This window comes from Ceratotherium simum, chromosome 35 (genome assembly GCF_057802395.1).
Source record: "Ceratotherium simum simum isolate JZ-2026a chromosome 35, ASM5780239v1, whole genome shotgun sequence".
NCBI lineage: Eukaryota > Metazoa > Chordata > Mammalia > Perissodactyla > Rhinocerotidae > Ceratotherium > Ceratotherium simum.
In genome coordinates, this window is record NC_141934.1 from 9348550 (window position 1) to 9375550 (window position 27001).

The following is a 27001-nucleotide window of genomic DNA, read 5'->3' on the forward strand; positions in this document are numbered from 1 at the left end:
CCCCAGCATCTGTGAGCGGGTCACCCCCAGGCTCTCCCATGCCAACTCTGCTGTGGTGCTGTCTGCTGTGAAGGTGCTGATGAAGTTCATGGAGATGTTGTCCAAGGACCTGGACTACTACGGCACACTGCTCAAGAAGCTGGCCCCACCCCTGGTCACACTGCTGTCCGCGGAGCCTGAGCTGCAGTACGTGGCCCTGCGCAACATTAACCTCATTGTGCAGAAAAGGTACTGGGACTGCCACCTACGTGCAGTGTGTGCTCCTGGGGGGTCTGCTGCTGAGAATAGGGGCTCTGAAGGGGAACTGACCTGTCACCATGCAGGAAATCTCAAAGAATAGCTTAACCCAGAGGTTCTCAGCCAGGGACAACTTAGTCCTCCAGGGGACATTTGGCAATGTCTGGAGACATTTTTGCTTGTCACACCTGGAGGGTGCTACTGGCATCTAGTGGGTAGAGGCTGGGGATGCTCCTCAACGTCCTACAATGCACAGGACAGCCTCCCCCCACCCCAGATAACTATTCCGTCCAAAATGTCAGTAGTGCTGAGGTTGAGAGACCCTGGCTTAGCCTAAGCAGGTAGCAGGCTGGATACAGGCTAGCATGATAGTTCCACAGTCCACAGAGCCTTCCTGAAACAGGATGTGAGATTTTGTGTGTCTATGTGCATTTTTGCTGGGGACAGAGTCCGTATTCTAGTCAAATTCCCCGAGGTTGGAGGACCCCAAGGTGGTCAAGACACTGTGGACTTTGCATCAGCCTCGGGGCAGGGAAAGAGGTATGTCAGAGTTGCTCAGGGTGCTGTGCAGCCCATGGCCACCCACCTCTTAGGAATGACTGTGGCGGTAAGCCACGGATCCTCAGGGAAGGATCTGGTACTGGGATGGGTGGGGCTGAAAAACAATTGAGCAGTGCTTGTTCGAGGGACCCGGAGAAAGGGGGGTTCTCTGGAACGATCCAGCAAACGGGCCTGCAGCTCTGTGGACTGGGGCTGGACTCAGGAGTTCTGCTCCCAGCCGTTTTGGTCAGATGGCTCACTCAGCAACTAACTGGCAAGCATCAGCGTATTACAGCCACCTCATTGCTGGGAGCAGGGCCACGCGGAGAACAAGGGCCTCTTGTAGACGTTCTCTCTTAGAAGTTGGAAGACAGCAAACGCTCCTTGTCTTTGTAACATCAGTGTAGTTCTTAGGACACTCTTGGGGGCCCAGAGATATCAGTGGAATCGAGCCATTTGTGAAGGTTTGGGAGGTAAAGATGGGAAAGCTTTCTGAGTACCTAAACAAAGGGACGAGCCTAGGATTCGCAGTTGCCGCGTGGGGTTTAGTAAAGTATAGTGAGTGACCTGTGGATCCCGATCAGTGGGAAGGGCTCCCTGTGCTATATTTAACATGGCAAATCTCTTTAAGAAGTTGGCCGTGTTGCTGAGGTACCAGCTGGCCCAGTCCCAACGTGTGGTTGGGCAGCTTTTCCCAAGTCCTGGTTGCAGAAATCATGTCTTCCTGCTGCCCAGCTTGGGATCCTGCCTCCCCCACTGGGCATGACAAAGGCTCCTTGCTTTGCCAAGACCTCCCGCAGCTCACACAGCAGCACTGAGTATTGCCCTGATAGGGTCCCTCGTTTCTCTCTGCTGTCTTCTCCCCCCTTCACCAGTTGTCCTCATTCCTTTTCCCTCCTCCTTTCTGTTCTGGAAAGGGCATCGGAGTAGGACTTGGGGGTGGTGACTCTCATCTTGCTCCCGCCCTTATTAGCACTAGATGTGTGACCTAGTGCGAGCCTCTCCACCTCTCAGGTTTCTTCATCTAAGAAAAATGAGGTGGATGGTGCCAGTTGAGGGAGACGGAATAACACATATGAAAGTGCTTAGCTGGTGACAGCTCCTGCTTAACGAGTGCCTTCTCTGAGGCAGGCATGGCCCACGCTAGATGTTTTTGCAGCTAACTCTCACAACAACCCTGTTATATAGGTATCTGTGTCAGGATCCCCAGGACCACCCATGAAGGACTCATGGGAGTCAGCATATAGTAGTTCTCATGGCTAAGATTTATTATCAACATAGTAAGGGTACACAGCTGGACCATAAGGGAGAAAGATACAGGTGGAGTCTGGAGGAATCCATGTGCAGGCTTCCTTATACTCCCTTCCTCCCATTGGAGGGAAGGTCACACAGAGCACACTCCTCCCCCAGCAATAAAACGCAGCAACATGTGTGTAATGCTTCTGCCCGGGGAAGCCTAGAGACTCAGAACCCTAGGTTTTTATTGGGGCCTGGTCGTGTAGGCTCCCTCTGCCTAGCACCTACCAAATTTCCAGACTCCTAGAAGGAAAGCAGGTGTTCAGCATAAATCATATTGTTTGTACAAACAGTCTAGGCACAATTAAACACCTTTATCATTGAGAGAGCGGTGAGAACACTCCCGGAAGTCGAGTTCCTAGACACCAGGCCTTTCTAAGACTAGAGACCCAAGCCTGCAGTGGTAGCGCTTTCCTGCACAGTGTCATTCCTGTTTCATGGGTGAGGAGGCAGGCCTGAGGTCACAAGCTGGGATTGGAACCAAGTCTGTCTATTCCCAAGTCCATCCCCTAGTGCCTGCTGCCTCTCAAATGTGGGCTGTTTCTTGCTCCTGTTCCCTCTTCCCTTCCTGGGATGTGGTTGGACACGCAGCGGCCCATCAGAACTTTGCTCAGGCCTGTCAGCGGCCCTCTGCCCGGGAGTATGCAGCTGTGGTGGGGACTGTCTTCATGGAGGGCAGGCTGCACCTCAGACCCCAGAAATGTCCCAGCAAACACGGAGGGAGTTTTCTCACAAGGCCTATGCCTTGCTTTTTTGCTCTTTGGTTAATCCTGCCCTGCCACCAGGCCTGAGATCCTGAAGCACGAGATGAAGGTCTTCTTCGTGAAGTACAATGACCCCATCTACGTGAAGCTGGAGAAGCTGGACATCATGATCCGCCTGGCCTCCCAGGCCAATATTGCCCAGGTCAGCAGAGGGCGGTGGCCGGGGACACGGGCGTTGGTGTTGGATGGCATCACCACCAGTGAGCTGTGGTCTCTGGGCAGGCTGCCCAGCCTCACCATTAACAGTTTATTTCGTGAAGAGTGCTTAGCACAGGGCTCTGTGAGCCAGCACTCAACAAATGTTAGCTGATATTTTTGTGATTAAAGAATTTGTTCTCCTTGTTATTACTATCATCCATTCATTGAAAAGTGTTAGTTATGTGGATGTGTTAGCTAGATCAACCTAAACAAGGGTTGTCCAGCTCTGCCAACTAGTCCTTCCCTGCTTTCCTCTTAGGGCACCTGACGGCTCTCTCTCCCCCCTGGGCCTCCACCTGGAGCAGGAGGCAGAATCCCATCCTTCTAGGGGTCTGTGCATATCCACTGCCCAGGGGTGCTCCAAGAGTTGCCCTGCCAGATCCCTCCCACCCCATCTTCTCTGTTTGGGCCACAGGTCTTGGCAGAGCTGAAAGAGTATGCGACAGAGGTGGATGTGGACTTTGTACGGAAGGCAGTGCGAGCCATTGGGCGCTGTGCCATCAAGGTGGAGGTGAGGCTCTGGGACTCTGTTCTTGGTCAGGGGAGGGGAAGGAAGCTGAAACCAGGAAACCAGTCTGATTCTAGCAGAATCTGCCAGCTGCTTATGGTCCAGGAAGGCCTGAGAGTCACCATCAGAGCCCCCAAGGCACCCATGTTGCAGATTGGTTGGGCTCTTTCTCACGCTGTCATCTCCTTTAGGCCTTTGAGCTGCTGCAGATGAATTAACCTGTCATAATCATGGGTTCTCCTGCAGCATTAGCTAAGAGGATGGTGCAGCCCCAGTCTGGTGGTGGCCCTGATAGACTTAGCTTTCACTACATGGAGCTATGGGGCAGGGGCTCTCTGCCTGTTGAACATTTGGCAAGAATCATGATTCGGCTGTCCATGTGCCCCTTTCTCCAAGCTCCCAAGAGCCATCCAGACTCCTGTGTCCTGGCATTTCATCCCTCCCATTCTCTGCCTATGCAAATGTTCCTTGACGGCCAAGCTGATTCTCCCTAAATGGATCTGCTGGTGGCTAGGGGATCCTGGGACAGCTAGTCAGCCCAGCACCACCCCCCCGAGGCATTTTCCCTTGGCACCTGTGTTGGCATCCTGAGAAATCTCTCCTGCAAGGGCATTAGCACAGCGTGTTGGAATAAGGGTCGGGGTGGCGTGGGGGAGGAGCTGGTCCAAGCAGGGACTTTCTAAGTTGTTTTTGGTCACAGGAGCCCATTTTATGAAACAAGTAGAAGTAAGGTGGGGTCAGGCTGGAGCATAGTGACTCTACCCTCTGGGCTTGGCCTGGAGGAGATCCAACGACCCTCCCCACTCTCAGAAGTTCTGCCTCTGGCCTCCTACTCAATCTAATTCTGTCTCCCTGCGTCCCTGCCAGCCCAGGCCATCATTTTGTACTCCTTCTCCCACCTGTTGTCTGGGGAGAGTGTTCTCCTGTTCTCGCACTGTGACAAGGAAGGTGGGCAAGGAGTGACTGAGCTCTTGACCGGGGTTCTATTGGAAATGGGTGCAGGGGCCTGGCCCACACTCTCTTCTTCCCACACAGCAATCTGCAGAGCGCTGTGTGAGCACGCTGCTCGATCTCATCCAGACCAAGGTCAACTACGTGGTCCAGGAAGCCATCGTGGTGATCAAGGACATCTTCCGCAAGTACCCCAATAAGTACGTACCTAGCCCTGCCAGTGAGGGGATGTGGCTCTGCTGTGGAGAGGGATGGTGGGAGGAAGAGCAAGGAGGAGCATCTCCTCTCTTCCTTCCTTCTCTGCCACAAACAGCATTCTCAAAAGAAACCCCTTATTATTTCTCTGAGCTACCCCGCCTCTGCTCCCCAGACCAAAATAAGAACTAAAATGTAACAGGTAAAACTCAAATTCCCGGGCCGGCCCCGTGGCTTAGCAGTTAAGTGCGCGTGCTCCGCTGCTGGCGGCCCAGGTTCGGATCCCGGGCGTGCACCGACGCACCGCTTCTCTGGCCATGCTGAGGCCGCGTCCCACATACAGCAACTAGAAGGATGTGCAGCTATGACATACAACTATCTACTGGGGCTTTGGGGGGAAAAAATAAATAAATAAAAAAAATCTTTAAAAAAAAAAAACTCAAATCCCATTACTCACCACTGTCTCCGGGTCTTGCTAGCAGCTGCCTGTCTCTTTTGGCCCCTGCTGAGCCTCCCCTGGGCTCCTTCAGTGCTCATGTGCTGGCTGTGCCCTGGTCTCCAGGTACGAGAGCGTGATCGCCACACTGTGCGAGAACCTAGACTCCCTGGATGAGCCCGAGGCCCGGGCTGCCATGATCTGGATCGTGGGCGAGTATGCCGAGCGGATAGACAATGCGGACGAGCTGCTGGAGAGCTTCCTTGAGGGCTTCCATGACGAGAGCACCCAGGTGAGCTGTCGGGCGAGCCGACTCAGGACAGGTTGTGGGTCATGACTGGCAGCTGGGCACCACTGCAGTCCATCCTGCCCTGAAACTCTCCCTCAGCAGCAGGCCTCAGGGCCCCGCCCCTCCTAATATTGCATTGACAGTTTGGACAGATAGATATGTGATGTATAGGTGACAGGTGTAGCCCCTTTTCCTTCCACACTGCAGTACCTAAGTGGGACGTGTGAGGACAGTCTGTGATGGTGTGCATTGAAGGCAGGCAAAAGTTTCTGGTTTTGTTTTCATTTCATATTTATCTTTGGATAGGTGATGTATTGACTTGGTTCAAAATTGAAAAGATAGAAAAGGATATATAGTGAAAATTGCCTTTCCCACCACTTTCCTAGCTACCTCCTCTTCTCCCAGAGAACACCAAGTGTTATTTGTTGGTTTCTGGAGGAGACTTCCAGAGAGAGTTTAGGAATACCGGTACAGCAGCAGGTATACACACACCTGTCCATACATGTAAACGTACACACATACAGTCAATTCTCATTATTCATGGTACTTATGTTCTATAAAGTCACCACAGGGGCCCCCGGCCCGGTGCCATAGTAGTTAAGTTCAGCTCACTCCACTTCGGTGGCCCAGGTTTGCGGGTTCAGATCCCAGGCCCAGACCTACACCCCTCATCAAGCCATGCTGTGGAGGCGTCCCACATATAAAATAGAGGAAGATGGGCACAGATGTTAGCTCAGGGCCATCTTCACCAAAAAAAAAGTCACCACCAACACTGAATTAGTGAGTACTGAACCATTGCTGGTAAGAGAAATACAGAGTTGGGTTCCTGTGAGCCTCTGGTCACAACATTTTAATCAACTGGTCAATAAGAATGTTGTTTTATGTGTGTCTCTGTTTAAAGACACCTTATCTAATATACATTGTTGATTAACTAACATCGAACTCATGGCCAACAGCACTCATGCCTAAACGAAGCTTATCTAACACATGTCTTTTCTCCATAAGATACATCACAGCCTTCTTGTGCTTTGAAACACTAAACATCACTTCAGCACTGCACTTGGGGGCCATTTTAAACAGCAAAATCACCAACAAAAAGCACCAAAATGTGAAAGACGTGGCACTAAGTAGACTGTGAAGACGACACTTGTTTACAGTACGAGAGCTGAAACAAAAAGGCAGGGCGTCACCTCATTTGACCCCAGCTGGGATTGTGTACATCAGGCAACTCAAATTTCTCACTGCTCCACATGTCTGTGAATGACCATGAAAGCTCCATGAGCATTGATTTCAGGGTTACAAGTAAATTTTAGCAAGTAGGCAAATTTCAAATATGTACTCTGTGAATAATGAAGATCAACTATATATGTATTTCCCTCTGATTTATTTTTTAATACAACTGGTAGCACACTATACAAATTCAAATTGTTCAGTCCCATGCCTTTTTCCTTTAAAAATATATCTGAAGGCCATGCTGTTATTAATTTATGAGAACCTTTTACGGCTGCATAGGAGTCCTTCATACAGAGGGACCATGTTTATTTAACCAGCCTCCCCTGATGGGTACGTAGGTGTCAGTCTTCTGGAACTCTTTCAATCAATACTGCTATGAATAACCTGTGTATGGCACACCTGCAAGTATAGCTGGGGGAGAAATTCTTAGAAGCAGAATGCTTGGTAAAAGGGCCTGTGCATTGGAGATTTGGGTAGCTATTGCCAGATTTCCCTCAGTGTAGAGACTGTTCTGGTTTACACTTCTGTCTGAGAGGTGAGATAGCCCTCTCTTTACCTCCTTACGAACCTAGTGCATCCTCAGACTTTACTTTTGCCAATCTGATCCGTAACAAGGGGTACCTTGGTATAGTTTTGTTTGCATTTCCGTTCTGAGTGCGGTTGAGCATCTTTTTGTTTGTATCCCTTTTCTGTGAACTGAGAACTCTCTGCTCATGCACAGGGGCCTTTAAAACATCTGTTTGTAAGCACAGAAATCTTAGCTACCCAGCTGGGGCAGTGTAACCCAGTGAGTCAGAGCATGGGCCTTGGAATCAGAGACCTCAAAGTCCAAACCGCTCTTCTGCCCCTTCCTGGCTCGGTGGCTTTATGCTAATCCTTTACCTCTCTGAGCGTCAGTTTCCTCATTTACAAAATGAGGGTCATAAGACTTGCCCTGAGCCTGTTGCTGTGAAGGTTAATGGGATACTTTGTATAATGTCCTTAAGACGTGCCCAGCCCATAATAAGCTCTCATTAGTAGCAGTATTGATGTTAGTCAGAATTGGTTTAAAGCAAACTTGTCCAGGCGAAAAAGGGGACCAGCTGGTTCCTGTAGCTGGCAAATCTAAGGAGCATGCTCCCTTCCAGCACCCTGGGTGAGGGTGCTCAGATGGTGGCATCTGAGCTGTCTCTGCCTCTCTGGGGTGGCTTCTCCCTTCAGCAGGCTCCCACAAATGGGGCTTACGAGGGGTTAGTGGTTCCAGGCTACGTCCTTACAGCTTAGTGACTCCCGTAACTACCTCCCCCTCAGTAGTGCCAGCACCAGTCCAGGCTTATTGGCGTTATCCTGAGCCAGTCACTGTGATTCCAACTGGCCAGGTCTGTCAGACGCCCATCCTGGTCTCCATGGATTGAATGGGGCAGAGAGAATGGCGATTCTCTGAAGGAAAGCCAGCGTTTCTGTTAGCAGAAGAGAGAATAGATGCTGGGTGGACAAAAACAACAGATGTCCATCACAAAATAGTAGTATAACTCCCGCTGTCACTCACTCCCACTGCCACCTGCCAGGTCCAGCCGCCAGCCTGCCTTGATGCTGCCTTCACTCTCATCACACCAGCTTCTCCCTCTTTCTTGTCTCTGAGGAGCAAAGCCCAGCCTGGTTTATGCCCCTGCAGTCAAGTCCCGCCCAGATTACTGCAGAGGATGTCCTGTGGGGGGTGTTTCTGCCCACATATTAGAGTAAATCTTTTGCAGCCTCTTCCTCCTCGGCTAAACCTGCTCAAGAGCCGAGATTAGAGAAGTCAGACAAGGGAAAGCTGAGTAGGAGCCTGGTGTGAGGACATGGAGCAGGGCTTTCCAGTCCAGGCTCCTCCCCTGTTGTGGGGCTGTTGAGTGCATTAAATTTGCTAAGCCCGTTTCCTTGTCTCCAGCACAGGGTTCCTGCAAAGCTTATTGGATGATGTGTCCAACTGCCCACTCCAGTGCTCAGCAAACAGTAGCTGGGTCATGGTGGTGTTTTAATTAAGTGGCCTGCTTCCTTTGCCTCCTGGGTTCACAGCACAGTTCAGAGCTTTTATAAGAATATTTCGTGCTTTGCAGTTGGGGAACTTATTTTAGATTGTCTCTTTGAGCCCCCTTGTCCTAGGCTCCTAGGCCTCTCCACCCGTGGACAGGGAGCTCAGAAAGACTTTGCCAAGGTGGTCTGTCAGCCCAGCCTGCTTCTGGGCCCTGTCTGGATGGCAGGGGCATTGGCATCATTGCAGGAGGGCTGCCTTGAACATGCTGGCTAACAGGGCATATAGGGGGAGGGGGCGGTAGGAGGAGCTGGGTAGGAAACTGAGCCAGAACCCTGCTCCCAGGCAGCACAGTAGATCTGACAGTGATGAATGATTCCAGGCAGCCAGCTGACCTGGGTTAGGGAGAACCTGGTAAAGAGTCCCTGTGTGGTGGCCATGATGATATTGATGACGATACGACAGCTGTTGTGTATTGAGCAGAATACACACTAGGTTCTTTACGTTTGTTGCTTAGTGACTCTTCCCATTAACCTGGTGAGGTGTTATACCCATTTTATAGATGAGGAAACAGACTCAGAAGTTAAAGATTTTTTATTTATTTATTTATTTTTCCCCCCAAAGCCCCAGTAGATAGCCGCATGTCACAGCTGCACATCCCTCTAGCTGCTGTATGTGGGACGCGGCCCCAGCATGGCCAGAGAAGCGGTGCGTCGGTGCGCGCCCGGGATCCAAACCCGGGCCGCGGGCAGCGGAACGCACGCACTTAACCGCCAAGCCACGGGGCTGGCCCAGACTCAGAAGTTAAATGACTTGTCCAGGGTCACCAGCTGGGAGGTGATAGAACCAGAGTGCAAATGAGGTGTGATCTAACTCTGGCTCCAAGTAAGCTGCCATAAATTGCTGTTTTCAAAGCTCACAAGAACTCCCTGACGTAGGCCACAGGTCTCCCTCACCAGCTGAGGGTAAATTGCTTTCTCTAGACTACCCATCCAGGAGCTGGGGCCAGGTCTGGGCTGCCTTCTGCCTTGGAAACAGCCAGCCCACTGCTCTTCTGCCATTGGCCTATGTATAACCAAATTGCAAGGACTTTGGATCTCTTAATCTCAGAAACAGACTGAATCCCCTCCATTCTGCCTCCCCCTGTCAGCCCACCTGTGTACCATTAAGCCATTTGTTTCCATAAGTGCCCTCCTGCCAGCCCCATTCCCGCCCTCCTGCCACAGGCCTGTCTCTGGTACAGCCCTGGCTCAGGAGCTTCAGGCTGCCCTCTGGTCCCAGGGCTGGCAAAAATGAGATGTGGCTAAGGAAGAGCTATGTGCAGAGAACTGTTCTTTCAGAGATGTTTTTTCAGTCAGCAAGTTTTTCTTAGGTGCCTGCTATGCACTGGAAACTAGATTGATCAGTAACCAGGGCTACGACAAGGACAGACACGATCCCTGCCCTCAAAGGGCACTCTCCAGGATAGCCTGGTGGCTGGAAAGCATTTCCAGTACTGTGGGATGGCACTGATGAGGAGGGGTGCAGGAGGCTGCAGAGGCAGAGTGAGGGGTGAGGGCAGCAGCTGGCTAAGAGGTGGGGGCTGATAGAGGGCTGGGCAAGAATGGTTCCTGCCCTCTAGTAGAAGCACAGTTCCTCGACGACAGGCTGGCCCAGTCCCCTGGGCCTCCCTGGCACCATTTCTGCTTGTTGACAGGTGTTCCTGTTAAGAAGCATACCAGCCATACGTGTTGCCTTTTTAAGTTGAGAGCTCCTTAAGGCACTGTGAGGCCAGAGCCCTGACAGGTTTCTGGGGCTGGGCAGCAGCCCCCAGCCTGCCTGGGTTTGCCAAGCAGTACAGTGGCCACCTCCCTCCTGAGCAGTAATGCCAAGGTCTAGGCTACTCAGCACTGCCAACACCCCCTGCTGGCCTTAGTCTGTGTTCCGTGGCCAGCCCCAAACCTACGAGAGCTGTTCTCAGCTTCCAGGGCTTTTGAACACACTTTTCTCTCTTCAATGCCCTGATTTGGTTTCCTGCTATCCTTACATGAAGCCCATACTTCTTCATCTCCTCTCTGACTTCCTGCAGGTCCAGCTGCAGCTGCTGACAGCCATCGTGAAACTCTTTCTGAAGAAGCCAACAGAGACCCAGGAGCTGGTGCAGCAGGTCCTCAGTTTGGCCACTCAGGTGGGTGCCGCAGCCTCAGCGCTGTGCCCAGCACAGCTCTCGCTCCACAGGGGGTGCTTCGGTCCAAGGAGCTAGCCTTTGTTCCAAGGTCCTGCCCCTGAGACTGGCACCGTTGGTGGTTTGGCCCCAGAGTAATCCATCATCCCTGCTCAGGGAGCTCAGTCACAAATAAATCAAGATGGAGTGGGATCAGGTGGTGAAGTTGAGACAGACCATAATCGAGAGAGGAGAGGGAGGTCTGAGGGAAGTCCAGGAGAGCCGGAAGGTTTGTGTGAGGGCAGGGAGGGCAGACCGTGGAGGGGCCTGGAGCCTGCTTGAGGCCAGGGTAGAGTGGAAAACCAGGGGACTGGGCCATATCCGTTTACGTGGTTTAGGGACAGGCTCACGGGAACACTCAGGATTGCTGTCATCACCTGGCCCTGTGATCACGCCTGCATCATGGGGTTGCTGGAGGGGCCCTTCTTTTCTCCTCACCCGGTTGCCCTGCTCTGAGTTTCATGGGCTTCTCGTCACCTCCCCAAGGACTCAGATAACCCAGACCTACGGGACCGCGGCTACATCTACTGGCGCCTGCTCTCCACGGACCCAGTGGCTGCCAAGGAGGTGGTGTTGGCCGAGAAGCCACTCATCTCTGAAGAGACGGACCTCATCGAGCCCACGCTGCTGGATGAGCTCATCTGCTACATCGGCACGCTGGCCTCCGTCTACCACAAGCCGCCCAGCACCTTTGTGGAGGGGGGCCGAGGCGTGGTGCACAAGAGCCTGCCGCCCCGCACCGCCTCGTGAGTGAAGTAGGCCAGTCGCCGGGCTGAGCCTCCCCACCTGGTTCCTCAGTTCAGGAGCACAGACACTCAGGCCCAGTGTGGTATCCTCTGACAAAGCCCAAGTCTGAGGAAAATTACCATTCTAGTAAGCTTTTATTGAATGCTTACTACACACCAGGTGTGGACTAGGTGACCTCATTTGATGCTTACAACAGCTCTGAGAGATGGCCCCATTAACAGACGAGGGCGATAGGCATAGAGAGCTTGAGTGCCTGGTGCAGCATTCTACAGCCAGCAGAACTGGGCTCAGACCCGATTCTGTCTGATTCCAGAGCCTCATTCTTCTCACCTTCCTCCTCTGCCGCTCCCAGGTGGTTGATTTGGCCTGGTTGCCCAGTCCTCTGGGGACCAGCATCCAGTCTTCTCTTTAGAGTAGGCTGAGTGGTGGAAATACAGACGGCCCCTCCCTTCACTCATCCCCACGAAGCTGGATCTCTTGGAGAGCTGAAAAAATGGATCAGGCATGGGAAGGGGGAGGAAGAGGGGGCATTTAGACAGCTCCTTCTGGGACAGTGAAGAGACCCAGGCGCCTGTTCTGGGTGGGGATCCTGGAGACTGGGGACTCTGACCTCCCTGAGACAGCCGGACCCCCTACCCGGCTGACCTCCCTCCTGTGTCCTCACAGGAATGAGAGCGTGGAGAGCCCTGAGACGGCCCCTGCCGGAGCCGCCTCCAATGAGCAGCCGGATGTCATCCCCACCCAGGGTGACCTGCTGGGCGACCTCCTCAACCTGGACCTCGGCCCCCCAGTGAGCGGCCCACCCCTGGCCACCTCCTCGGTGCAAATGGGAGCTGTGGACCTTCTTGGCGGTGGCCTCGACAGCCTGGTATGTCTTGGGGTCCCCTCTGGATGACACTGAATGCCCTCTCTGTGCCAGGCACCAGCCAAAGGCCTTAGGTGCAAAGGTGCCTGCCTGCAAAGGTGATCGGGTAGCTTCCTACTTATAGATGAGAAAACTGAGGCTCAAAGAGGTCAGATGACCTTCCCTCCCAGAGTGCATAGTTGCTAAGTGGCAGGCACAGGAGTTAGCCCCTTGCCAGGCCACCAAGCCCCAAGAGACCTGGGGCAATGTAAGGCTGGTCCTAGCCCCTTCCCCCAAGTCTGGCCCTGCAAGCGCCTTGGCCCTGTAAGACTGGAGGAGCCACACCTGTGTCCACTTACCCCCATGCCGTGTGCCAGCTGGGGCTACAGCCCAGCAGGCCTGAGACACGCCCACGAGAGTTCAGGGACAGTCTCTTCTCCCCTGTAGAAAGAGGGTGGTAAGACTGGCCTAGGCATCTCCCTGGGACTTCTTTAGGCAGCTGGTAGAGCCAGGTGAAGGGGGCAGCAGAGCCCTGTCACTTGGCCGTGCCTGGCTCAGGTCCCCAAGGCTTTGGCACAGGAAAAGGTAGAAAGGGCCGTGGCACAGGATGTGGGTCGGGGAGTGAGGCCGTGGGGTAGTGCCCTTCATAGAGACGGTCTGGGCCCCTCCTAGGACTGGCACATCCTCACATGAGACTCATCTTGGATGGAGCAGCAGTGACTAATGTTTTCCTTCTTTTCCTCTCTGTCTTGTCTTTCTCTGTGTCTTCTTTCCTGGCTTTTCTCTGTGCATGTGGCTGCCTGTTCTCTTCACTCTGCCTGCTTCTGCTTGGAGATGGGGGATGAGCCTGAAGGGGTATGGTTCAACCCTTGTGTCACCAAGCCTTCGTCCCTGCTCCTCCTGAGAGCATTGGTCCAGCATCCCAAGGGTCAGATGGTGTCAAAGCAGTCCCTCCCTGCTGAGCCATGGCCTTCTGTCCAGTGTCCTGGCAGCCTCTGCTTTGACCTCCTGGTGTCCAGCTGCCAGTGGGCCCCCATATCCATGATTTTCTCGCCCTGTCCTCACCACCCTATGACTAAGTTGCCTTGTCATCCTGAAGATTGCTGGCCCTCTCAGTCCCCACGGCTCCTCTCTGGCATCCTGGAGGACGTGTTTCCCTCTGCTTAGCACAGCCCCCTCACAGCAGTGTGTCTCGGGTACCCCTTTTATTCATGGGCTGCGTATTACTTTGCGAGTGTCCCCAGCCCTTTCCCAGAGGTCACCCCTAAGGCTTGAGGCTGTTGGGCACAGGAGGGTACTGCCTCTCTTCTCCAACCACCTCTCTGTCTTGTTTCTGCAACTTAGAGTTGATGTGACGACAGCCCTGCAGTACCCCTCCTGCCCCGCCCCCTGTTTCCTAAAGAGAGAGGTGGCTCTACTCATCCCGAGCCCTTGATGTCCCTGCCTCTGATGCCTGCCTCTGACCCCTTTCTCTTCCTTTCCAGATCGGGGGCCCCAACTTTGTGGCACCCCCAGCAGCAGCAGTACCAGCCAACCTAGGAGCACCCATGGGCAGTGGCCTGAGTGACCTCTTTGACCTGACCAGTGGTGTAGGCACCCTGTCAGGATCATATGTGGCCCCCAAAGCAGTAAGTAGCACGCCTCCTCTCATGGCAGGAGCAGAAAGAAGTTAGAGACTGACATGTGGGCTCCTTAAATGGCCAGTTCCGTGGAATCAGCTCAGGCCAGCATAGAAAGGCTCCAGGAACAGCAGTTTGCCAGTGTGATGCCGAGGGCAGCTGGGGGCCGTGAGAGCAGCTCACGCCTTCAGATCAAGTCAGAATTAGCCAGGCAAAAGTGGATAGAGCTCTCCAGCTGGAGGTGACAGCCTGTAGAAAGGCCTGGAGGTGAGGGAGAGGCTGCACCTTCCAGGGAGCTGGCAGAATTCCCATCTAGTTGGAGCAGTGGTTCTCAGTGCTGCCCGACCCAGTGCCCCTTATTGATAATAGACATCTTATAATGCCCATCTTTTCCTATCTTTAAGTGAGATTTGTGGACTGTGCAACCTACCTACACATGTAATTTCAAAATCAATCAGTAAGATGCTCATGCTGCAAAAAGGAGACATAAAAGGAATAGAATAAAATTATGTATTTCAGGGGCCAGCCTGGTGGCGTAGTGATTAAGTTCGCACGTTCCACTTCAGTGGCCTGGGGTTTGTGGGTTCAGATCCCGGGTGCGGACCTACACACTGCTCCTCAAGCCATGCTGTGGCAGTGTCCCACATACAAAATACAGGAAGATTGGCACAGGTGTTAGCTCAGAGCCAATCTTCCTCACCAAAAAAAAAATATATATATATATATCTCTTTCTCAATATTGTGAAGGCTTGGGCACGCCTGCCTCAGAAGACCTGCTGAGGTTGTCAGGTGTTGGCAGCAGTGCAGAGTCACCATGACAGCCACAGCTACAGATAGTGTTTGTAGCTTGGGTGCTATAGGTAGAGTGGCCAGTGGTGCTGTTTGTTTCTGAAATGGTGACCGACTTTCAGTAAAGTTCCAACGAAACAAAGAACAGGCTTCCCTTGATTTTCACCGTAGTTAAGTTCCTGGCAGTTTCAGGGTATGTTGAAACTATGCAGAACGTACTCGAGGGATGCAGGACGGTTCCTCATTGTGTGGACTGTTGCCCCCCTGGCAGCATGTCCGACATCCCTGACCCTGGCCCACTAAATGTAATGCCTCCCCTGCATTGTGCCACCTGAAGATGCCCCATAAATGCCACTGTGCTACCTGTGAGCAGCACCCCCCAAGACTCCTGGCTAGACTAGAAATTAGGGAGGGAGGAAGCTGGTGAGGTCAGCAGCACCAGGCTGTGAGGGGTTGCTCCTGATCTTGGCGCAGTGGGAGCTGTTGGAAAGTTTTAAACAGAGATTAAATGGATTTGCACTTGAGGGAGGTGGCTCTGGCTACAGTGTGGAGGACGGACTGGAAGGAAAAGAGCAGAAGCAAGGAGCCCGGTGAGGAGACTGGCAGGAGTTGATGCGTGCTGATGGCAGCCTGGACAAGGAACGCACCTGTCGGGGTGGAGGCAAGAGGCTGGACTGAAGAGCTCCCTGGGAGATAGGAAAGGCAGGATGTGGGGGCTGACGGGGAGGGAGGGGTGGATTCTGGCTCCAGCAATGGGGTGAGGGGAGGTGCCATTTGCTGAGATGAGGGCGGGGCAGTGGATGGAGAGCAGAGTCGGGTGCCTGCAAGACACGTGGGTCTGGCTGTAAGGAGAGCACGGTGTGGGCTGTGCTCTCAGCATCAAGGAAGCTATCAGAGGGGATGGACCTGGCTGAATTTCCCTCACAACTCTCAGGTCGGACACCATGTCTGCCACTTTGTTCCCAGCCAGAGCCCCTCTCTCTCTCCCATGGCCCCTTCCCCAGAGCAGGATGTAGCTGGGCTTCAGGGGCACAGTGACATCTGTCATGACTAGGGAGCTGTAGACCCAAGGGGCCCACAACAGACAGCAAGTTTAGTGCTAGCAGCTGCACACTGCCGTGCCAGGGACTGCATGAGCGTGGCTCAGCCTCCGTCCCACTAAATCCTCCAACAGCCTTGTGGTGCTGTTCCTCCCATTTTGTGGTTGAGAAATCTGAGTGCTGTTGCCTAAGGTCACATAGCTGATAAATGACAGAGTCTGAAACTGAATGTAAGGCGATGGCACCAAAGTTTCTGTTCCCAACTCCTACCTGATCATATCCCAAAGTAGTCGAGAACCTCCTCTGTGCCTGCCTTAATGTCATGGGTTGTCAGAATCAGTAGGACTGAAGAGAACACACACTCAGATACGTGGTATGATGTAAAAAAATGTTTAGTTGACTAATTATTACATAGATCGGCTATGCTGATGCATGAGGCCAACTCATACACATTAAAAGCCCAATATGACAGGCATAAGGCAGGACCGAGTGACAGAAGAGCAGCAAAGACTCCTGCAACCCTGTGGGTGCCAGCCCTTACCAGGCACTGCAGAGCTGCCAGAAATATAAAGCCTGGAGCTGGCCCTCTGCTTGTGTGTTCATTTTAACAGATGTTATTGCTGCTTTGTCATAGTGGAGGGCCAGATGAATGTACCAACAGCGAGTGCTAGAAATGAGAGGTGAGGGATCACCAGGTCAGGAGGAATCTGGGCAGGCTGCCTGGAGGAGGAGTCCTTGCAACATGGGCAGGACTTTCCCCACTACCTTAGTCACAGGAGGTTCCGGGTTGTGGGTATGCTCTCCCTTCAGAAGCAGTAGTTATGTCATCTACACTTTCCTAACAGTGCTGTGACTACCTAGAATTTTTGTCACTCGTGCATTTCCCTGCCCTGCCTGTGGGGTAAATACATTGTCCAACCTTCCTGGGCATGGGGGATGAGGCTCTCTGTGTACAAGAATTTGGAGTTCCTCAAGCATTTGGACCAGGGGGGCTGACAGTCCATTGGTTCCTCCAGTAAATGTTGAGGGTTAGTTCTGTGCTTGATTCCATGAAGCCACAGTGACCAAGAGAGACAAGGTCCCCTCCCTCAGCAGTCAGGCATGGTGACAGAAAGAGGCAGTCCTGCAAGAATGCATGAGAGAAGGCCTGATGGAGGGGCAGGGCTCAGGGAAGTCACCGGGCAGGCGCCCTCCGAGTGCTGTCTGCATGCCAAGTCACAGCTGAGAACTAAAGCCATGCCAGTCTGCCCTCACAAGTTTGTCCAGGGGAAGCAAAGGATGATCAGGGTTAGCAACTACTCGGGGGCAGGGGCCTGCGGAAGCATGTTCCAAGGAGAGGGAACAGCGAGTGTGAGGGCCGGAGGAACAGGTGCAGTCCGAGCCCAGGAGGGGCGGGCACCAGGCTGTGGAGGCCCCGGGCAGTGGAAGCCCTTGCAAGATTGGAGGGTTTTTTAAGGGTGCCATGATTAGGTCTGCATTTTATTTTATTTTATTTTTTAGGAAGATCAGCCCTGAGCTAACATCCATGCTAATCCTCCCGTTTTTTTTTGCTGAGGAAGATCAGCTCTGAGCTAACATCTATTGCCAATCCTCCTCCCTTTTTTTTCTCCCAAAGCCCCAGTAGATAGTCGTATGTCATGGCTGCACATCCTTCTAGTTGCTGTATGTGGGACGCCGCCTCAGCATGGCGGGAGAAGCGGTGCGTCGGTGCGCGCCCGGGATCCGAACCCGGGCCGCCGCTAGCAGAGCGCGTGCACTTAACCGCTAAGCCACGGGGCCGGCCCTACATCTGCATTTTAAAAGATGACTTTAGCGGCTGTGGAAATTGGGGAGGAGGAGTTGGGGCAGCCACGTGGGCAGCTGCCATCTTAGCTGGGGAACTCTGGTGGCAGCTCAGATGCAGGTGGTGCCTATGGAGAGGAGAGAAGAGGAGGGCCTGCTGGCAGATGGAGGAGGTGGTGTTGACAGGACCTGGGCTGCATGACTGGGGCGTGGGGGTCAGGGTGGGCTCAGGGCTGGTGCCCCGATGGCTCTGTGGCTCCTGGTGTTGGCACCTTGAGAGACGGGGAGACGTTCACTGACACAGTGCGCCTTGAGGGAGCAGGGCCTGAGCCTTTTGACCTCAGGGGGCCTATGAGCTGTCTGAGTGACGACAACGGCCTGAGAGGCATTTGCATGTCCACAGGATGCTGCCCGAGTATGTCCTTCATGGGCAGGGCTCTAGTTCAAGCTGTTCACTCAGCAAACACTCCCTGAATACCAGTTCCACCCCAAGCTCCGAGCCAAGGATGTGAAGACAAAAAGGCAGAGTCTTGCCCTTAAAGAGCTGGCTGGGCACAGAGGAGACAAACACGTAGGCACACGTATATCAGCTAAAACGTCATTGTCCAGGAACATAGAGAAGGAGCCTGGGGGCGGGCTTCCTGGAGGGGGCAGTTCTTGAGCTGAGATTCAAATGATGGGCAGCCAAGGAAGCAGCAGAAAGCCTGCCAGGCAAGGGGTCCTCTTAGGTACTGTCTTTTCTGTGACCAGTTTCTACAATTAAAGGCCAGCCCTGCCTTCTGCGAGAGAGGACAGGCTGTGACAGCCAGGGAGGCCTCAGGCTCTGGCCAAGGCCCAGGGTGCCACTGGCCTCTCGACTCTTCTTGGCTCATCAGGAGGCTGGCAGGGCTGGCTTACCTTCCTCACCGTACTTCCTGAATGTTCCTTCTTTGACCTCTGAAGACTCAGGTCAGCCCTTGGTACAGCAAATGCCTCCCTACCCCAGGCTGTTCCAGTATGCAGCCACACATGGTGGTGGGCTTTGCAGGATTATTGCTCTCACCCTGAGATACACATGGTCATCCCCTGGTGGTAAAGGCAGGTGTGGTCAGTCTGGGAGATCCCCTCAGGAGAGAATGAGAGAGAGAGCGAAAGCTGTTGAGTTTTTGGGAAGTAGAAAACACCAGCCCCCTCCCCACCGTCTTCCCTGCAGGTCTGGCTCCCGGCCATGAAGGCCAAGGGGTTGGAGATCTCAGGCACCTTCACCCGCCATGTGGGCTCCATTTCCATGGACCTGCAGCTGACCAACAAGGCCCTGCAGGTCATGACCGACTTCGCCATCCAGTTCAACCGCAACAGGTGAGCTCCTCGAGGCCGGCCTGCTGAGAGCCCGCACTGGTGACTGCAGGCAGGGGCTGAGGGCTGCCAGGGGCCCGCTGCCTCTTTTCTGGTGAAGGTGGATATTTCTCACAACCACACCTCAGGCCAAAACTCTCTAAGGCAGTGATTTTCCCCCCAGTGACCTCTTATGTGGACTCCAAACTACCAGGCAGAGGGGTTGGGGCATCTCCCCTTATTTTTGCCTTTCTCCACTGCCCAAAGTGGTGTTTTACTGACAAAAATCCACAGCTCCAGCCTATGAGCCTGCCTTTGGCAAGCACCCCACATAACAGGAGCTTAGAACCTCCTCTTCAGGCCTGAGTTGCTCCCATCTCAGCGCCCAGCTCGAAGAAGGCCAATGAGGAGTGGACCTGCCTGCCAGCCTCCCCCATGTGGCAAGGATTAAACCATCAGGCAGGGCCTCTGTGAGTGGTGGCCACTCCAGGCTCCTCACCCCCACCAGCTCCCCTGCACTGGGGGTGAGTGGGGAAGATTCCTATCTAGCACCATCAGGGTCTTCCTGGACCAGGCCAGCCGGGCCAGGGCTCTCTGAGGAACCTAGGCAGCCCCTCCTGATGATTCTTCTTCCTGAGCGGCTTTAGTGATGAGCAAACTGAGCCTCTAAGAAGTTGACTGAAGGGGCTGCTTCCTCAGGGAGAGCCTGCTGGCCAGTGGGTCCCAGCCCTCTGTCAGACCGGGAAAGGTGGCGGAAGCTCTGCTGCTTACTCTCAGATGACCCTAGAGGCCACAGAAACACTCCAGGCACCAAGAGATGGTCCTGATGATTGTTCATAACAAACTTAGTGTGTGTTGAAAACTTCTTGGGTCCCAGGCCTGTGCCATGTGCTTTAGGAGTATTGTCTCACTTGATCCACCTGACAGCCCAGGGAGGTCAATACCATTATCCTCCTTTTAGGTAATGACACCTGAGCTCAGAGAGGGCAAGGCACTTGCACAGCAGGCAGTGGTGGAGCTCCCAGGAAATCCCAAGGGCTAGGCCACCACAAGGGCCTGGGGTTCCCCATGTTGCCTCCCGCTGTGTCCCAGGCAGGCCTGATTGCCATCGTGGGCAGAGCACAGGCTGGAGTCAAGCAGCTCAAGCTCTGGATCTCAGCAGTGACTCTCACCCCGAAGGGTCTGGGCATGGTCCTGCCTTCCCTGAGTCTCTGTGTCCTGGAAGATGGGAGACTGTATCCCTGTCGCTGTTTTTATGAGGATAGGAGTTAGTATAATATCAAATACCCAGCCCGGGCACAGTGAGCACTCGGTTCATAGTCTCCGTCATTACTGTGGGGACTTATCTTCCCTGAGCCTGGGGCTGGGGTGTCTCACACGCATGTGGGGATCCTCCTGATTTGCCCACATGCTTGTGATGGTCAGGTCCCTCCCAGGAGATGGTGATTGGCAGTAGTAACTTGGGCAGTCACCGAGTTCTCAAGTTAAAAGAAGTTTATAGGCCCCTGGATGGAGTCCTTGAGAGCAGGACAGGGCAAGGCCATGCTTCCTGGGCCTGCCCAGTGCCTAGCCCAGAGGAAAAAGAGGAGCAGAGACAGGCTGGGCCTGCAGCTGGCCCAGGACTTTTCCTCCTGTCCACATGGCCATTGGGTGGGGGCTAGTTAAGAGCTAGTCCTTCTGGCATGGGCCTGCGGTGGGGCTGGCTTGCTGGAGAGGCTTTTTGCCAACTGCTGCCCCAGCTCTGGAGCCCGAGGAGCCCACCTGTGCCATGTCAGCACCTGTTTCCCCTGCCATCCCCGCGGGGGCTTCTCTCTCCCCAGCTTTGGGCTGGCCCCCGCCGCCCCCCTCCAGGTCCATGCACCGCTCAGCCCTAACCAGACTGTGGAGATCTCCCTGCCTCTCAACACAGTGGGCTCAGTCATGAAGATGGAGCCTCTGAACAACCTCCAGGTGTGTTCCGGGCAGGGCCAAGCACCCCAGTCCTTACCCGCCTGCCAGCCCCAGGGGAGGGGCCTGAGGGAGAGGTCTGGGGCCTGGCCTGTGTTGGCAAAGGGTTGTGTCTGTGCAGTTGTGCTCTTGGTCACAGACGTGGCAGGGGAGGCCTGATCAGGGCGGACAGAGGGGCATGGGTACCACAGAAGGCATGTGAGAGAACCTGCTCAGGTGGGGAGCATAGGGAACAGGCCCTTCCTGGGGCCTCAGGTGGTATCAAGCATCAGGGACTGACTGGGGACCCCTTTGTTTCTAGGTGGCCGTGAAGAACAACATTGATGTCTTCTACTTCAGCACCTTGTACCCACTGCACATCCTCTTTGTGGAGGACGGGAAGATGGGTGAGTTATGAGGGTGCCCCTGGGGTCTCTGGAACGGATGATTGGCTTGCCCCACATTGGAGTCCATGAGTCGCTGGCTCCTCTGCAGAACCTGGAGCAAGGGGCACACCTCCATTGGGGCCCGCAGGGTCTTGTCTGGCCAGCTCTCGGGGCTGTGCCATGTAGGAGCTGTCTCACTCAGGTTCTCCTGCTTCACCCCTCAGCCTTGCCCGCAGCCTCTAGACTCATCCTATGGGCTCCCCGAGGCAGGGACCCCAGGCCATGCTTACACCTGATGCCCATCTCCCGTGCCCTGGATGGAACCCCTGAGAAGACTGTCATCCCAGCGCCCGGAGGGCTCACTCCCGGCCTGGTGCTGTGTGGTGCACTTTGCCCACATCATCTCTCGGTCACCAGAGAAGCCCTGTAACGCTGGCTATGACTAATGAGCATGCTGCTCTGGCCCAGAGCAGGAGGAGGGCGTGTGTGGGTGCTGGGGAGGAAAGAGCTAAGGCCCGGAGGCAGGGACGGCACGGGTGGCCACCTTCACGGTGCTGCAAGTCTACTCAGGGAACCAGGAGGGGCTGTGGTGGAGCTAGTGCCTGTCCTCAGCTTCAAGCTGGCACCCCCCCCACCAGACCCATTTCCTGCTGAGTGTTGTTGAGCAGGGCCACAGGTTTATCAGGGTCCCGTCTCCTACCCCACCCCACCTCCAGACCGGCAGATGTTCCTGGCCACGTGGAAGGACATTCCCAATGAGAATGAAGCCCAGTTCCAGATCAGAGAATGCCCCCTCAATGCAGGTAGGACTCCTGAGCCCCTCCCCCCAGTCCACACTGCCCTCGCCTGTACGCCAGGCCCTCCCCATTGCTGACTGGGGGACCTTCTATGGCCGTCTGATCCCCAGAGGCCGTGAGCAGCAGGCTGCAGAGCAGCAACATCTTCACGGTCGCCAAGAGGAACGTGGAGGGCCAGGACATGCTCTACCAGTCCCTGAAGCTGACCAACGGCATCTGGGTGCTGGCGGAGCTGCGCATTCAGCCCGGCAACCCCAGCTTCACGGTGAGGGCGCCAGCTCCTGCACTACCAGCCCTAGGACCCCTACCTCCCTGTCCTGGGCAGCCTCTGCTACCCCACCCACCCCAGGCCAGGGGTCTGCTCTGATGGGGGACACTCCAGCCCAGCTAGGCTGGGGTCCCTTCTAGGCTGGCGTGAATGAGCATCAGAATTCTGTTCCTGGAAGGGACCTTAGAAAGCTTCCAACTCAATCCGTTAATTTACCTGGATAAGACACCAAATTGAGTCTCAGAACAGTGAGTTGGACTAGAAGGTTCTGTAAAATCGGGCCCTGTGAGGTGGCACAGTTGGCTGGAGGCCTGCCTGACTGGAAGTGGCCGGCTGGGCCCAGGCCCTGGTGCTCCTCCCTGCCCGAGTGCCTGCCTGGGAGGACGGTGATTCCTAGCAGCTTATCCTTCTCGGCCTTTGAGTTGGACTCCAGTCAAGACAGGGCTTCCGTGGAGCGTGGTTGTCCTGGAGGTCGTGCTGCTCTCCCAGGCCCCCGGAGAGCCCCAGGCTTTGCTTCTGCCTCTGCACCCAAGTCTCTGGCAGGCATGGCCCTCCAGACACTGCTCCCGGGCCCGACGGGCGGTGCTGGCACTATGGTTGGGTGGGGGTTGCGGCCATGGCTTCGGTGGTGGTAATTTCCGTCTCCCTGTGTTCGGTTGCTGCATGTCCACCTTCCCTGCTGGTGCCTGTGGTGCAGGACTTGGAGGTTAGCAGATTGCATTTCTCTTCCTCTTTCCCCTCCATCCTCCCCAGCCATACTTCGCACACCCCATCTCCTGGCCTGGCTCCAGTGCACCCCTGGCTATCCTGGCCTCGCCTCACCCTGCGGCTCCCCAAAGCCAGGCAGACATGCATGCAGGCTGCGGGCAGGACGACAGGCTGCCCTCTGCTGACACCTTGATGCTTCCCAACTGGGTGGCCCTGATTGAGGAGCCGGTACCCCCACTTCCCAACTCACACGGCATGGACAGAGCCCTTCAGAGGAGACTGGGGGCCCAGGGGGGCCACCACTGCTGACTTCCAGACCTCTATTTGCCTCTCCCCCTTCCTAATTGCAGCATTCAGAAGCAGAGATTTCGGCAGAAGGGGTGGTGGCACTTGTCTCCTCTGCCTGTGCTCTCCAGGCTCATACCACAGTTAGAGCTGAGGCAAAGTGCAGGAAACCAGGAAGAACCCCCAGCCGCCCCACTGTCTCCCTGAGCAGAGATCTCCCTCCCAGCCTTCGCAGGGTTTCCTATCAGGCTTGGGTCCGGAGGACCCCAGCCCTCCACTGGGGGGGGCGGGCACACCCTGACAGTCTCCAGCTCATGATTCACGCTGCTTGCCAGTAGGGCCATGTGGCTGGGCTGACAGCAGGTGTGTGGGCTGCAAGTATATTTGTCCACACCCTGCTGGCTACAGTGGCCACCCCCTCTGCTTTACCACACATCTGCTCCAGCCGCGCCACTGCCCCCAGGCCACGTGAGCACGCCACGCTCCTCCATCTGGTTCCCACCCTCTTCTCCCTCCCCGTGTGTTCCTTCCCAGCCTGGTAAATGACAGCCCCAAAGAGGAGCCCCAGGAATGAGCGCTCTCTTTCCCTGACCCTCTCTGCCCCTGCAGCTGTCCCTGAAGTGTCGAGCGCCAGAGGTGTCCCAGCACGTGTACCAGGCCTACGAGACCATCCTCAAGAACTGAGGCCCTTCCAGCGCCTGCCCCAGCCTTCTGCCAGCCCTGCCGAGGAGCCCCTGGGAGGTGGCAGCTCCTCCTTCTGGGAGGGGCCTGGCAAGGCCTCTGGCCACCCACGGGGCCCCCTGGTCCTGACTCCAGGGCCTGCCTGGGTCCTCGGGGCAAGGCAGCACCCCTCCTGGAGTAAAATCTCAGTGTACTCCCATGCTCGGGGACTCCCTTCTTCCATTGCTGCTGACATTTAGGGTCAGGTGAGGAGGGGACCAAAGGAGACAGAGCCAGAGTGGCCGCAGAAGCTGAACAGGGTTCTCTTCCTTGTCCCGGTGCCTGAGGGCGAGTGCACGGTTCCCTCCTCAGGCTCCCAGCCCGGGCAGCCCCCTGCCCCTCAGTCTCTCTTGGGTTTGTGTTAGAGGCCCTCCCCACCACCCACTCATGTGGGATGGGCCCTGCCAGGCTGTCCTGGTGTGCATGGAGGGTCCCCTGGGTACTAGGAGAGCTGCTCTGTCAGGGTCTGGGGCCTGCACACACACACACTGCCCCTACCCCCACCCCCACATCCGCCCAGGCTGGGGCCCTGTGGTCATGCCAGTCAGGCCACAGCCTCCTAGAGCATCTGCCCGGGCTCCTACTCCCTTGGCATTTGCACTCCCCCTTGCCCCTGAGAACAGTCACTGCCTATAATACATTCCTTGGTGTCCCCTGGGCTCCTGGAGCAGAGACAGGGCTGAGGGATGGTGCACGCTGGTGAGCAGCGTGCTTCCAGTCTGGGGTTTCTTTGGGGTTTCTCCTCAGTGTCTGCTACCCTCCTCCTGGCCTCCCAAGTTTCAGTTGTGTCTGACAGAGCATTAGGTTTTCCTGTTACTGCTGTTTAATAATAAAGAAAGATTCTGCTTTTGGCAATCATGGGCAATTTTTTCCCCCCTCCACCAGAACTGAAAACTGCCTTCGAGTGGCTGACGATGGTTTTCTGAGCCCTGCAGTAACTACATCTAATATATATAAATAGAGAATCTATATATATATTGTATGTTTACTTATTTTCAAAAAGAGAAAGTGAATAAAAATGATGACATCAAGCGTGTCCCTGGCCAGTGTGTCAGGTCCTGAGGCTCTTCTGGGTGGGGTCCTGGGTCAAAGGGTCGAGATGTGTACCGGGCCCCTCCCCTACTGGTCTGAGGACAGCGCCCTTCTCTCTACCCTGTCTTTAAAGACTGGCTTCTGAGGCCTGCTGGTCTTCCTGGCACCTCTCCCGCCCTTGATCCCAACTCCACCCCAGCCGACGCCGTCTCGCCTTTGATGTTGGCCGGGAGGGTGACATTCCGTTTTGGTTTTCCTCAGCTCTCTGCCTTTGGGGAGGTTCCCCAGAGTGGCAAGGAGGTCCTCTGACTGGGGGCAGCTGTGGGAGAGGGAGCGGGCAGGCGGGCTGAGGACCAGGCTTGTGTGGGCAGGCTCTTCCCCACCCTGCATCTGTGGCTGGCGCCCGCCCCAGCTGCCAACGAGGACACCCCATGTGGCCCCAGTCCTGGCACTGGTCTGGCTCCCAGGGGAGGGCAGCCAGACCCTGGGCAGGGCTCTGGTGGCAGAGCTGCCAGTGGGTTCTCGGTGCCTTCTGGCCAGTGGGCCTTCAGCCTGCTTCTGTGGGAGGGGCAGCCTGGGTGCCCCAGCCTCGCCCTGCACCCCGCCCACCTCTGACACACTGCTGCCTTCCCAGCTGCCTGGGGCTGAAAGAAGAGGGCTTGTTCCTCTTGCTGGGCATCGGCAGGGGCACCTGGCCCTCCACTGGCCCACCTCTAACCCCTGGGGTATTGCCATGCTTCCCTGGGGACCACGGCATCTAGAGCCAACCAAGGCCCTGGATTGTACAACTCCACTTCTCACCTCACCTGAAAGTCCCCGGGCTTGGGGGTCCCTGCACAAACGCAGCAGAGTCCCCTCTGGCTGTGGACTAGAGGGGTTTGAGCCCTTGGTAAGAGAGACTCTCTCACCCTGGCCTGCCATGTCACCTGCTGCCCCTGGCCCCCCCGAGGGCCCAGCTCGCACCCGAACACCCTGTGAGTGTGCTGCCAGGTCCCCCACCACCTGCCGGCTCAGCCATCCAGTGCCTCCCAGAACTTGCTTTTCACCCCTCCACCATTGAGTGCTGAAGAGTTGAAGTGTAGGATAGTTGTCCACAGTGGGGCGATGAGGGTAACTTTAGGCCCAGGACCAAGCACCTGGGTGAGGACGGAAGGCTGATGAGAAAGGCTGGCCTGGTAGGACAGAGGGCCTTGGACTGTCATCGTACATCCTGGGTTCGCCCTCCTAACTCAAGCCGAGCTCCGGCCTCAGGCGATGTAGGAGGGACCTTACCATGATTTTGCCCCTCTCCCACCCACACAGCGCCCGGCATGACAGTAGCCAGCAGTCTTACTATGCACAGGGAGAGGCTGAGGCAGAGAGAGCCTTCTCACCCCCAGGTCCCCGAGCCTGGGCCTCACCTCCTCACTCTCTCAGGAAAACAAGCCCCCAGGGCGCCACTGAGGCCCAGGCCTTTAGGAGAAGCACTTTAGGGGACATCCTGTGCCCCTCTACTTCCTTGTCCCGCCGTCACTTCATGAGGGCCCATCACAGGCCTCCTCCCCTCTCACGTGGCGCTCCTGCTCCTGAGAGTGGGCCTGACGCCTCTCGGGGGCCTTGGCGTCCTGAAGAAGGTTCTCCAGCATCAGGGCTTTCCCAGGCAGTTGGGGAATTCAACAACAGCAACTCGTTATTTCTGGAGGGGCCCGACGGGTTCCCTGTGTGCCAGCCACTGTGCTAAGACCTGCGGCGTGACCTCATTTTACATTTGTTATCTTCAACTAGTGGTTTGCTTTGTCTTTTGTTTTTATGGAGAGAATGATTGCAGACCATGGTAAGATCAGCCACACAAAGGATAAAGTTCTCCCCCACACCCTTTCCCAGTTCTTATTCTTCTTCCCTAGAAGCAAACTTCATTGCTA

General features: G+C 55.3%; 1 protein-coding gene and 1 non-coding gene across 3 annotated transcripts in view; both read left to right on the forward strand.

Annotated features, from left to right (window-relative positions):
- Nucleotides 1-24923, forward strand: part of AP1B1 (adaptor related protein complex 1 subunit beta 1) — a 50869-nt gene extending 25946 nt beyond the window's left edge. For both annotated transcript variants that reach the window (XM_087423992.1, XM_087423993.1), the window contains exons 7-21: nucleotides 7-228; nucleotides 2859-2979; nucleotides 3451-3546; nucleotides 4579-4694; nucleotides 5252-5417; nucleotides 10709-10807; nucleotides 11330-11589; nucleotides 12257-12458; nucleotides 13919-14062; nucleotides 18857-19002; nucleotides 20799-20928; nucleotides 21227-21311; nucleotides 22007-22093; nucleotides 22198-22352; nucleotides 23958-24923. In XM_087423992.1, the coding sequence (XP_087280118.1) occupies nucleotides 7-228; nucleotides 2859-2979; nucleotides 3451-3546; nucleotides 4579-4694; nucleotides 5252-5417; nucleotides 10709-10807; nucleotides 11330-11589; nucleotides 12257-12458; nucleotides 13919-14062; nucleotides 18857-19002; nucleotides 20799-20928; nucleotides 21227-21311; nucleotides 22007-22093; nucleotides 22198-22352; nucleotides 23958-24032 (2104 nt within the window). In that variant the 3' untranslated portion in view covers nucleotides 24033-24923. The remainder of the gene's footprint in view (nucleotides 1-6; nucleotides 229-2858; nucleotides 2980-3450; nucleotides 3547-4578; nucleotides 4695-5251; nucleotides 5418-10708; nucleotides 10808-11329; nucleotides 11590-12256; nucleotides 12459-13918; nucleotides 14063-18856; nucleotides 19003-20798; nucleotides 20929-21226; nucleotides 21312-22006; nucleotides 22094-22197; nucleotides 22353-23957) is intronic.
- On the forward strand, nucleotides 19579-19675 carry LOC147912449 (small nucleolar RNA SNORD125). Its single transcript, XR_015549988.1, has one exon. It is a non-coding gene; the product is annotated as a small nucleolar RNA SNORD125 (small nucleolar RNA).
- Nucleotides 24924-27001: the final 2078 nt, after the last annotated feature.